Raw genomic sequence first — 14,034 nt, forward strand, 5'->3', positions numbered from 1 at the left:
TAGTTTTATTTTAAAATAAATAATAAATACATTTTAAAATTAAAATTTAATATAAATTAAATTTGCTTTGTTAATTTAAATTTTATTTATTTAATTACATTTATTTCTTATTTATTTATGTTTACCATGTCTATGCTATAATGCAATTGTACATGTAAATCTAGAGTATACAAATAAATGGTACATACTGTGAGGGTCAATAATAATATTTGGTTTTGGGTTACGTCATGTAGTTATGCACAATGTACATTTAATACTATGGTAAATAACATTTATTTTTATTATTTACACTTATCATTGTTTTCATTTTGAACACTTTATTTATCATGATTGTTCATTTGCTCTCATTTTTCCACTTGAATAGTTTTACTAATAAAATATTCAAATTAAACTACGAGAGAGATAAAGACGTAGTCTGGTAGATTCAATATTGTATATTTAAAACGTTTCTTTGTTTTAAACATAGACTCTTGTGCTGACCATTTTCTATAGAGCCAATTTAACGTTTATTATTTTGTCAACCATTTCTCACATCATTCACACTTTTTAAGACAAATTTACAGATCTTTTTCCTTGGCCTGGTGTGTGTGATGTCTGTGTTAAGAGTAAATTTGGCAGCGTCTGCTTGTCCTTCATCTGAGAGCCGAAAAGAGACTGTAGGTCATGGCGTTTGGTGGGTTGTGGATAAAGCTTTATTTTCTGTTGTCTATTGTTATTGTTTTGTGTGTTTGTAGGCACGAGGCAGTGTCCCAGCGTGGGTATGCTGCCGAAACAACATCTCCAGTATTTGAACACAGCTTTTTGTCATTTTTCCCCCTTCTCTTCTCTGTCTCTCTCTCTCTGAAGGTATTAAGCTGGCATCTTCTCTTCCTCTCTTTTATAATAGGCTGTTATTGTTATGGGCTCTTTTATTATTTTGGTGGCTGGTATTATTTTTGATTTCCATAAGTCTTGGTCTGTTGGCTTTGCTCGTCTTTTATGTTCATCTGGAACAATGGCAATCCCCCAGCCACCGGCCCTACCCTCAATAGCACAATTCCCACAAATAATGACACTACCTCTAATCTGTGTGTGTGTGTGTGTGTGTGTGCGTGTGTGAGTGTGTGTGAGTGCCACTCAATGACAGTTTGGGGAAATCACATTTGAATCACAACAGATGAGTGATGACAGACAGAAATAGGCCCTGGGTGATGCCAACTGAAAATGTGTCATCCATCCTCTTTCTCTTTCTCTCTTTGTCTGTTCTTTTATATATTTATTTTCAGCTCCGCATTCATGCAGGAACCCGCAACTGGCATTTATTGACAGAACAGCCTATTGTGGCCCGTTTCTTTGACAAACACCCTCAATGTTGATGCAGCTTTTTTTTTGTTAAGGAGCTACATTTTTCTGATCCCCTCAGGGATCATCTCGGGTTGAGAGCCTGTTCTATGAGTCGGGTTTCATGATGAATCAAGACAAAGTCAAAGTACTGAAAGAATCGTTAATTGAATAGAAGAGAGAACGATTTGTTCTGTTTGTTTTGTCTAGTATCACACTTTAATAACTGCTTATTTGAGTCTGATTTCACAATGAATCCATTAAATAGTTGAAGTACTAAAGTAATCATTAATTGAATTGACATGTTTGATTAGCATCCAATTTTGAGAGCTGAATCTACAAGCCTTTTTTGAATCGGTCCAAAAAATCTAAGTACTAAAAGAACCATTAATTGAATTGACATGAGAATGATTTGTTCCATTAAATTGACCCAGCACTGTTTGAGAACTGCTTATTTGACTCATTAGGCCTATTAGGCCTAATTAAACTGAAATTAAAAGAATCTGTTCCAATAATTTTACCTAGCATTACCAAGCTTTGACATTTTGTTCTATGAGTCGGGTTTCATACGAGTCAATCAAAAGATTGGAGAACTAAAAGAATCATTAATTGAATTTACATATTTAATTAACAATTTTGAGAACTGGTTCTATGAGCCAGTTTTGAATCAGTCCGAATGTCAAAGTACTAAGAGAATCATTAATCGAATATAAAACAGAAGGGTTTGTTTGCTTTGTTTTATCTAGCATCACACTTTGAAAACTGCTTATTTGACTCTGATTTTATAATGAATCAGTCAAAAATTTGAAGTACTAAAAGAAATATTTGGCCTAATTGAACTGAAAAGAAAAGCACTTGTTGCATTTATTTTATCTAGCATCTAACATTGAGATCTGGGTTTATGAGTCGAGTTTCATAACGATTCAGTCAAAAGGATGGAGTACTAAAAGAATCATTCATTGAGTTGACATGTTTAATTAGCATCCAATTTTAAGAACTGATTCTAGGAGTCGGTTTTGAATCAAAGTACTAAAAGACTTTTTTTTTTTTTACCTAGAAAAAAACTTTTTTTAAGGAATTGTTAATTGTATTGTAGTTAGCAAGATTTTATGTTATTTATTTTTGTTTAACATAATAGCACTCTTTTTAGCCTCCAGTATGCTTTTGCCTGATGGCAAACAAAATGTGGTGTAATTTAGAATGAAATCTGATCATAGTTAGTTCTAAAGTGAACTTTCTGAAAAAAAATGATCTGGTAAACACCTTTGCACTACCACTTGCTTGGATGATAATGTAAAAAAGTAGGTATGGCTCTGGGGCTCCGCCTTCATAAATTGGAAATCTCCTCTCATTCATTAATCTCTCTGATTCAGTTTGATGAGCTCTGACCTTCATGAGATAAAACATAAACAATGAAAATCTGTTTCATAGCAGAAAGTCAAGTTGTAAATCTAACTGATTGCAACACTGGCACTGTTTTCCATATTTAATGCTGTAAATGTGTTTACCCAATATTTACCCAAAATTAAAAGAAATTCAATTTGTTTTTCCTGCTGAACACAAAGAAAGATATTTTGAAGTGTGTTGGAAACTAGTATTCATTCACTTTCAAAGATTATTTTTCTACTTCGGATTTCATGGACTACTGGATTCTAATAATCTTTAAAATATCTTCCTTAGTATTAAAAAAAATAATTCTTAATGATTTGGAACAACTTGAGAGCAAGTGAATACTTGCCAGACTTTTTGGGTCAACTACATCTTTAAAGAAGTCTACTGTATAAATGCCTTTACTTGACAGCATTGGCAAGTTGCAGATCTCATGCTACAGTAGCTTCCACATTGTTATTATCAGCTGCAATTTTAAACTGCTTGTTCTCTTCTCTGCAATCCTGTTGTATGTTTATTTCGGTATTAAGAAAACATGCAACGCACATTTAAATTTTCATCTCAATGGCACTGTTAGCACATTTAGCAGTATTGGAATATTGGCTGACAGTTTCCCACAGCTCAGGTGTTTCAAAACCACTTTTTAGCCCTAAATGAAGAATAAAAACCTCACTTTACTTTGAGTACATCAGGTCCTTTCTTCTCGCTCTCTTCAGCATGTTTGTGTGTGTGTTTAGAAGGAAACCCCACAGTCTTGACCCCCACCCCCCATACTGGCACCAGCTGTGGATCAATACTGGGACAGCTGGGACTGCCACCCGCCTAAACACACACACACATACACTAAAGTGGATGAAGCTCCCGGTCGCACCCCTTTCTTCCTCACGCTTCCTGCAAATGTCAGTCAAAGGAAGTTTGAGGTTCACTTTAGGTGTGATCGCCTGCAGGGGTTTGGTGTGTTCTCCTTTAACTGGGACAAACACACACACAGATGGGAAATACTAAATAGTAATGTTGTTGTCAATTGTGGTATCATGTCTTCCTCAGTCATGCCGTTAGCTTATCATTATGTTAACAAAACAAACATTTCAACTCGGGTCATGTCCATGATACTTTGAAAAACTGTGGACAACCTAAACATGCCAGAGCACTGTAGACGTCATCCAGAGTCATGTTGCTAAATACTTATTACTGCGGATTATCTTGTTTTACAGTTATTGCCGTTGTGTTTTCAGAAAAGGGCAAATGTGTCTGGAGTTGGGCTAAATCCTACAATGTTGTAAAGATTACATGTAATTGCCATCCTATAAAATTCTGTCAACAAGTTCAAAATTGCTCATTATTTCACTATCAAAAATAGAGTACAAACTGTAAAATTGTGAAATATTATTGCACTATAAAATAACTGTTCAAAAGTAGTTCAGTCATTTAATTAAATCATTGATTTTTAAAGATGAATTTTCAGCTTCATACTCCAGTCTTCAGAGTCGCATGATCCTTCAGAAATCACTCTAATATTAATATAAATTATTATTATTATTATTATTATTATTATTATTATTATTAGTAGTAGTAGTAGTAGTAGTAGTAGTACTAGTTGTAGTAGTATTATTAGTATTATTATTAATGGTAATAATAATAGTAATAATTACTGGATTAATAATTTCTTTTGAAACTACATACAATAAGAAATCAGTTATTTAAAATAAAAATAAAAGTTTAACAATTAAATTTTTCTTTGCATTTAATAAATGAACAGAATAATTTTCTTTAAAAAACAAATAACAAACAAAAAAATGAACAAAAAAAAGAAAACTTTTAGAAAACTTTTTTTTTTACCAGTAGTGTGCATATCAGAAATACCTGGCAACATACTGAAACTTTTAAGTCACTTTTTTGCAGTGTTTAATTTGACTTTTTCTTTCGTTTTTCTTTTCATATTAGGTGTTATAGTGATGCCTATTTAGAATTAATTATTATTTTGAATTAAGATTTATTTTTATATTAGTTTTCATTATCAAATTTTTATTCTATTTCATCTAATGTTTTTATTCTTTTACATAATTTCAGTTACAAAAACTATTACTGACTGTTAGTTGAAACAATAGTGGAACACTATTAGGCTTATTTACTGTATGATTTTTGTACAGGTTATTGAATATGAGCACTGTTATTAATTTAATCATCATAATGTTTAGGGATTAAATATTGGCAGTCATCTAAGGATATTATAGAGGATATACACCAAAATGTAATAAAATGTACAAAAAGTTATGAAAGTTATCCCTCTTCTTAACACATTTGAATGGTACATGATCAAAATTATTAACCATATTACTTATCGGTTCATTTTGGATCATTTTATTGAAAATCTTTTTTCATACTTCTTTCAAAATATGTATTGGTACTGAATCACAGATAAAATATTATTAAAATCCCATAACACTAAGCTAAAAGAGTAAAACAAAATAATTATATTTTGTAAATCATTAAAGAATCATTGAAGAGATACAGAGTTCACCCAACACTGTCATCATTTGCTCACCCTTCACTTGTCTCAAACCTGATTGACTTTCTTTCTACACAGAAGAAAACAGAAACCTGCAATCTTTGACTTCCATAATATTTCATTACCAGTTTTCAGCTTTCTTCCAAATATTTTCATTTGTGTTTAACAGAAACTTAAAAGGTTTGAAACTACCTGAGGGTGTGTAAATGGTGTGAACACTTTCAATTTAGGGTGAACTGTCTCTTTAAGTAGAAATGTGAAACACTCGAAACTCATTGATGTATTGAATTTTATACTGATAGTTTTGCATGTCGTGTCATATTATTTACTTCATGTAATGACATTTCATTATGTAAAACTTGAAGTCCTTCCATTTGTTTGTCCTCTTTTCTTGTTTTGAAAATAAATTGTTAACTAATGAATGTGATAATCTCCAAACACAATGTCTGGAAAAGCATACTTGAAAAGTACCTCTCATTGCACAATTTTGAATAGAATTATATAGAACTGATAAAATGATTGTACACCTTCATAAACACACTTATATTTGTAGTTCATGTCATTTTAACAAGATTACTAAAGCAGATAATCTTCTCACATCATGCGCTTTTTGGTTGTCAGAAAAAGATCGCTGACCTTCAAATTGAGCATGAAAGTGACCCTCACACCTCCTCGGACTATTTCTTTGATGCTTTGACCATTTTAAATGCTTTTGTTTATTTAAAGAAACATGTACTAAAAATGGGGCTTTTAAAAACTTGCCTCAGGGCAGCAGTGCTGGGGAATGCGTTTTCGACCATGTTTGGCACACTCTGATCTTTTATCCATCGACTAGACTGTTGACAATCTCAGAATGATCAAATACGATTTTACAAATAGTGTAGAGTCAGATTTCTTAATACATTTAACATGCGCGCCGTTCTTTAATGCATTTTAAAAACCCCAATGTTTCCCCTGTAGCAGGAGAGAGTGTGCGTATTTGTGTGAATGGTGATGCGCCCTGAAGGGATCAGCAGGGGGCAGCAGTCAGCCACTCTGGCACCTCCTCCATCTGCCCTCTCCGCCAGGTATTTAGCAATTCTGCGCGTACAATAGCCGTGTATTGATAGTCATATCCCTGTGATAAATTAAAAGTGTCTTATTGTCTCTTTTCATTTTACACATTGTCATAACCCTGGACGATAATCTGGGTTTCTGATTGACACCGGCAGCCAGGGAAAAGAACACCCTCATTGTTTGCGCCCGTCAAATCTGTTAAACCTAATTCTTCCCCGCATATTTGCATATTCTTAAGTATTTTTTTCGGAGAAGGACTAAATCCTTAAGTGTTTGATGCATTTTGAAATTCATTCATAAAGGACCTACATGCACTATTAGCTCGGTATAATGCCAGTGCATAATCTCAGCGATAAGACACGCTTTGGAGCGCTGGATTCTTCAGGGATGACATGCTGTATTTCCGACCGATTCAACAGGGGCTCAAATGTCAACACAAATGTCAAGTGGCTTCGTCAGCGAGCGGTTTTGAATCTTAGACGCAGGTTTTTTCTTCCCTTTTATCGTTTTCATTTACTGAAGGAGTCGCCGAGGACCATCTCCCGGCCCAGCTGGAGTGGGGGATTGTGGGTAATTTGTCTGGGTGCGAGATTGGCAGGCAGCACCGTTGTTTTGATCGGGTCAGACCCGCTCGAATGCTTTATGTATCAGACTTTGTTTCCGCCGCCAGTATGTGGCGTGATTTTCCCACTATACTTTGGTCAGATTCATAACAATTTGAAGGTTTGGAAAGGGGAAGCGTGTGTTGACTTGGTGAATCTGTGTATTTTTAGGTGTGTGAAGGGCTTTAAACGCATCTACACCACTCTGCGTCTCAATCTTCCTGATAAGGGCTCTTCTTTACCTACGGGACCACTGATACGTTCAGACACACATTCGCCTGCGAGTGAGATTTCTATCTGGAGATCTATATAGTCACTCAGCATATGCACACATGAATACAGGCTCTTTGAGAGGCCTGCCGTGAGTGTGTTTAACACAGACCTTCATTTCTCGCTCTGCTCATTTTTGTTTTGGATTACTCTGCGCACCAGGCCTGATGAGATAAAAGTGAGCAGAGCATAAAAGACAGAAAAACAGGCCTAAATGGATCTTGCCCATTGTGAAAGCTCAAGGAGAAATGTGTTGGCTGAACAGAGAGCTAAATAATAGCTTGAAATCAGAGAAACTGTAGAGGAGGGCTTAAAACAGAAATGGAACAAAAAAATTGTCTTTGGCTTAGTCCCTTTATTCATCAGGGATTGCCACAGCGGAATGAACCACCAACTTATCCAGCATATGCACTTTAGCATTTTACACAGGGGATGACCTTCCAGCTGCAACCCAGTACTGGGGAACAGCTATACATACTCATTCACACTCATACACTAAGGCCAATTTAGTTTATTGAATTATACCGCATAAAAACATCACATGCCTATGGACTGTGAGGGAAACCGGCGCACCCGGAGGAAACCCATGCGAACACTGGGAGAACATGAAAACTCCACACAGCGACCTTCTTTTTGTGAGGCGACATTGCTAACCACTGAGCCACCATGTTTTCAAGAGACTTTTATTGTAATCTTGATTTAGCATTGGCATGATTTAACAACTGGGTTGCATATTTCACTCAAATAAATGTGTCTGTGTGTTTCTTTACAGCTGAAAAAAATTAGGGGCCACTTTAAAAGTGTCAGTTTGTATGGATTTATTATGCATGAGTAAAATAATTGCGTAAATGTAAAGGTTTGTTTTTATTTTGTTAAGATCTGATAAAAATTTGTCCAAATTTTAAATGTACAGATACTCATTTTGAGTTTTTTTTTTTTTCAATTTTCCTCAAAAAAAAAATACATTTTTAAAAAATGTTTTTATTTGTTAATAAAAAATAAAGATCATTTGGCTATTAGTATTGGTCCATTGGTTTCAAATGATGGAATAATATCTGTATGTAATGTCAATTTATGTCATTTTTAATGAAAACAGTTTTTTCATTAATCAACAATAAATTAACTTCAACTTTTTTTCCCCAGTGTAATCATGTTAAACCTGCTTGCTGTTTGGTTAAACTTTTCTTCACTTTATTGTAAACAAAAATCATTTTAGACCATATAAGCTTTTTTATATAACATCCAGTGGTGGAAAGAGGACTGAAAATCATATTCAAGTATTATTACTTGCCTAAAATTGTAGTGCAAGTAGAGTAAAAGTATCTGTTGTAAATATTACTCAAAAAAAGTAAGAAGTAGCCCTTTTAAAAGTGTTCATGAGTAGAGAGTATTACGCTGTGAAATGTTGATGTGTTTTATACAATTTGTGCGTGCATGTGTGTGTGTGTGTGTATAAATGTAACATTCTGTAGTGTATTGTTTATGGCCATTTGGGGTCATCATACAGTAAACATCTGTCGTCATCTCATCAGTGACATTCAGTCAAAACAGTTTTGGGGTCCTTGTGTGTAACGTATCTTCTTGGACACTTTTAATGCCTCCAAACAGAATCGCGGGATTGATTTTTCCAATTCCCATAGACACTCAAGTATGTACTCAAGTGAATGTAAAAATACACATTTTTAAAACTACTTAGTAAATTACAGTTCCTGAGAAAAACTACTCAATTACAATAGTATTTGTAATTTGTTACTTCACACCACTGATAACATCTAATATTGACAACGAGCTGGAGAATATTGAGAAACTGCACTGTGCTTCTGTGATGTTGAAACTTGTTTTAGTGGTATCTTCATCCAAATGCAAATTGCTGATACATAGTCAGCAAATTGAGAAAATACCCTCAGAACAAAAACGAAACATGGCATATATTTGATCTTTGCTGAATAAGAAGAGGCAGGTCTGGTCATTGACTTCGTTTCCGACCTATTTTGCAAATAGAAAGTGTGCAGGTGGTCTAGTGTTTTGTTTCATTTTTATTAGATGTTGTCTCCCTGAAGTTATTTTGACAGATGGCTGGTATTATCTTTTCATCTTCTCATTTTAAACATCCTGAAATATCCACATTGATAATGTTTACCGGATTTCACCAATCATACACAAGGCAAAAAGCAGAGCCAGCTAATGGCAGAGCAGAATCAGGTCAAGTTTGGGTTACTTTACTATCTTTTTAAACAATTTTCTACCTCTGACCTACAGGGGGCGCCATTGGCTATTATGAGAGTTCCTTTTCATTCCACTTCTGTCAGAGGTGACAAACTATTTAAATAATTTACGTTTATTTATGCAAACAATCACCTTTAGCTCTAATTTGACCTTTTCTTGGTTTGAAAAAAGACATTATTATAGACCTGTACTGACTGCAAAATGAAGCTCTATGTCTCCAAACCTAGTTTCATGTCACTCTGTTTACTGGAATTGTATTATTTATTTAAAGTTCGTACTCCTTTGAGGCAGTCTGTGTAAACTTGTATGCACATGTTAGGAGTGCTGGTTGTGTGGGATTTGTACGTGTTAAAACAGGTGATCATTTTACCCATAATTGTGAGGATTAGCAACTTTCATTCATACTTTTTGAGTGTATTTTTTTAATAGTACAGCACTATAGGGTGATATTGTCACATGCATTTAACTGTGTCTAAAGCTTTCTAATTTCAGGACATCTTTTTCTCCTTTTTTACTTTAGTTGATATTGGCAGAGTTTGAAGTGAATGTTTACTTTTACACAGGGTGGCTAAGAGTCCTTAATTGTTAAACTGGCCTTAAAGTTTTAGGGATTAACAGTTTTATTGATTCTTAAGCAAAACAGAGTAGAAAACAGTATCTCTTTACAGAGTAAACATTTTACCCTGTTAACAAACCCAAACAAACTAGTCCCCAACAAAGGTATTGCGGTCACAACTTTGCTATAATTAAATACAAACTTTCAATATGTACAAAATTCTATGTAAGAATAAAATAAATAAATAAATAAATAAATAAATAAAATGAACGAATAGGTGAATAAATAAAGTCAGTAATTATTAACCGATCAAATTTACTCAGTCATAATATTTCGCACTCATTGTAATCTTTGACCCAAAAGGCCTTAAAGTAGAACTGGGTGATACAGCAAAAATAAATCATGATAATGTTTCACATCATTCGATTATTAATGAATATTTGTTTACAATCGATTAAGGAATGGTCCATTTACATAATGCATCTAAAAGCATGTGAAAAGTGCATGGCGTGTGGTTTCCTTCACCATTTTCAATGTGCTCCCCTGGCATCTATGGTAACTAGGCATGAGGGAAGGCTGAAGGTGAAGGTAACTGATAGAACATGAGTGAAGGCTGCTAAGCTAAAATTATGTTAATACTGGTAAAGACTGTGTAAAGAAAACACAAGCCTGTGTTTGTCATGTGCATATATATGATCAGTAACACTGTATAAAAAGCAAATACTACTGTGAATCAGTCGACTCCTCATCTTCCTCAGCGTGACAATTATTATAAAAATCATGTTGAATGTACAACTATATTTGGCTTATTTTGACATTATATTAAATATGTGGCTAAGAAATAACTATTTCACATTTTCTGCAGGGGAAGTAAGAATCTGTACAACTATCCCAATTGGGCCAGTAGAAAAAGGTCTTAAATTGAACTGGTTAAACTCTGTTACAGTATGAAATATAGTACATTTTAACTTGCCATCTCTTCTTTTTTTGTGTGTTATTTTAGGAGTCCCCATCGGGTCGTCGGAAAGCGCTGGCCACTAGCTGCATTAACATGAAGCAGTATGCCAGTGCTATGCCCACACAGACCGACGTCAAACTTAAGTTCAAACCTCTGTCCAAGAAAGTGGTTTCAGCAACACTCCAGTTCTCCCTGTCCTGCATCTTCCTGCGAGAGGGCAAAGCCACGTAAGAGAAGCCCACCATACACACCTGCTAAACCAGCTGACTACACCCACCCTCGAGGAACTCGCCACTTTAAATTACTCTCTCATTCCTGCCTTTGCCTTCCAACATAGGCAGCGACAATACCTTACATTCTCAACATTCCTTTACTTGTACCCCCCCCCCCTCTCTCTCTCTTTCCCTCTCCCTCTCTCTCTCTCTCTCCCCCTCTCTCTTTCTCCCTCTCTGATTTCATTCTCTCTCTATACACACACCACAGTCAGGTGTTAGTGCTCGTTTGTCCTGCCAAATTGGAACTTGTCTTTATGTTGTATGGAATAGTACCTTTCACACTTCACACACTCAAACTTATTGAACATACTTCATTGATGGGTGAAAAGGGATTTCTTTATTACATGTTATTCAGTATTAGTATTCCATTCAGTAGTCATCTCAATAGTTTTATGACTTTATTATTAACAGAGGTGTGTTTGGCTAGAAAGGGACCTCTGTATGAGCGGCTTCATCCACTATTGACAACAGATAGAGGAGATTTTTATGTGACCACACCAAAACACAATTTGAGTAATATTGTATTTGTTTTTACATTTAAAATAATTAATAGTTAATTTTTTTATTACTATTAAGTTAGTATTTCAATTAACTATAAGTTTTAGATGCTAATATTTGTATGTTAGCCCTGAATCGGACCTTTGGTGTTTAAAAACTATTGTGTAGCAACAATCTGTGAATATTCCCAGCTTCTGATGGTAAAAAAAAAGCATTCATTAAAATGTTTATTATCACACTTGACTTCTGCAGGAACACTTTTTTGGGAGAAGCTAAAAGAGGTTTAAAAAGGAATCAATGTTGTAGACCGTGAACAAATGTCAGAAATTCAATGTTGAATGTACAAATATTAGCTTCAGTTGAGTTTCCATTATCCTGTGTTAATGTGCATTTTGAAGTATTACATGAGAAACGATTGATGGAAGCACCAAATCCTGAATAAAAATGCCTTAATTCATGAAAACATTTTATGCTAACTTCAGGTATTTTGTGCTAAAACATCAGAAACACTTTGGTTGACAGTCTCTCTTTGTACATGTCATCACAGGGGGAAAGTCCCACCCATTAGTGACAATCTCCCCCTCGTTAGTATAGGTAACATTAGTATATTGTTTTTGAATCTGCCACTATGCTGACACGTAAGCATTTGTAGCTCTGTCCTCTTTTTAAAAGAGCACAGTCTCATTTGAATTTAAAGCAAAATTCACCAAAACGGCATAATTACAATCACAACCTAAAATTGTCACTGTCAAAGAGTTATAAAACATTATTTATGGGGTATTTTAAGCTGAAACATCACACTCTAGGGACATCAGTGACTTATTTTACATCTTGTAACTAGGTGTCCGCGGGTCTTTAAAAGTATTAAAAGTTGATAAATCAATTATGAGAAAACTAAGGCCATTAAAAGGTATTAAAATGTCTTAATCACAATTTTACGAGGTCCTAAATTTAGTTAAAGCATTGTCGAAAGTGTTTGACTCCAAAAAAGCATAACTATATTTATTTTTCTCCTAATATTAACAACTGGTTATTAAGATATGTTTGATACTGATTAGAACTTGAAGTGACGATGTGGTCTTAAAATATTCTGAGAAGGTTTTTAATAAGTCTTAAAGTATTGAAAATCCCTTCAGGATTCCTGCAAATACCCTGTGTGAAAAGGGGCATAATCGGTCCTCTTTGACAAAATCAGTGACAAAATTCTCATTTAGAAGACATAAATACCCAAAGACGGCAGTTTGTCTCTTCTGCAACACTAAGCAGAGATGTGATAAAAATAAAAGCTATTGGCGTTTTTTTTTTTTTTTTTGAGGAGGAGGTGCTACTTTGTCCAGTCCTGTCTTTATGTTTCAGTTATGGCTGGACAATTAATTGAAAAGTAATCAAAATTGACACTCAGAACTGTACAAAGTTCTATACATTTTTCTACTGTACAAAACTTGTCAGTGAAATAAAAGGGCTAAAAAAAAGAATAATTGTTCATTAATTGTAATTGAATTTAAAAAATTCAATTAATTAAGGTTTTAATTTTTTAATCGCGAAGCCCTAGTTTCAGTTCACAAATGTCGAAAATGCATATTTCAAAGCACCTGCTGAATTGTTTATTTCATACCCTGGTAGTCGGTATCTGGAAACGCACGTTTAGGGCTGTACCTCATTCTCCTGGCATACACTAAAAGAAATTAAATCCTGTTTGAAACTTTTGCCCGAGACGTGAGACGGTGCTCTTTGAGATGCGCCTAACAACAAATATTTCCAGCCACTGGTCTTGAGATTGTAAAAATCTTTCCTTCTCTCATCTCACAATATCCACGTTTCCCACTTTTGATCTCTTCCCGACTCGAAATAAAGGAAGCAAGAAGCGTGAGTGTATGTGATTTCACCCTCGCGCTATATGAGATATGTGCGTGTTTGTGTGGCTTATGTGGCATGTGTGTGCGACAGAGGTTGCGTGGCGCAAGTGTAACCACTCTTAACCCATGGGAATGATGTCAACAGCACACAAATAAACCCCATTACATAAGTTCAAATAAGCTCCATGGCTGCCAAAGAAAGACTGGACGGCATTCATAAAGAAGTGCGAGATAGACAGAGAGAAGGGGAAGACGGGGACATTGGCAGGGAGAGAGCGAGCGAGTTAATCCTGGAGCGTTATCTCGCCATGCTTGTGAATGCCCTGGCTGGAATGCATGTCCGTATTGCACTGCCTCTTATGAGCAGGACCATGAAGGGCATTCCCTTTACACGTTCATTTCTCGCTCTCTGTCAGCCTGGCTTTCTTCTCTTCTTCCACCCATCTCCTTCAGTGCAACAGAATGCTTTGTACACAAAAACGCAGTCAATGGAAGGCCATATTTTCCCTTTGCTAACAG

General features: G+C 35.0%; 1 protein-coding gene across 9 annotated transcripts in view; it reads left to right on the top strand.

The window, feature by feature from the left end:
* Nucleotides 1–14,034, top strand: part of ehbp1 (EH domain binding protein 1) — a 196,198-nt gene that overhangs the window by 43,059 nt on the left and 139,105 nt on the right. For all 9 annotated transcript variants that reach the window (XR_015513384.1, XM_087290470.1, XM_087290471.1 and 6 more), the window contains exon 6: nucleotides 10,932–11,113. Coding sequence is in view for 8 of the 9 variants with exons in the window: in XM_087290470.1 (XP_087146596.1) it covers nucleotides 10,932–11,113 (182 nt within the window). In the remaining variant the exon portion in view is untranslated. The remainder of the gene's footprint in view (nucleotides 1–10,931; nucleotides 11,114–14,034) is intronic.

Source organism: Danio rerio, chromosome 17, assembly GCF_052040795.2.
Source record: "Danio rerio strain M-AB ecotype USA chromosome 17, GRCz13ab, whole genome shotgun sequence".
Lineage (NCBI taxonomy): Eukaryota > Metazoa > Chordata > Actinopteri > Cypriniformes > Danionidae > Danio > Danio rerio.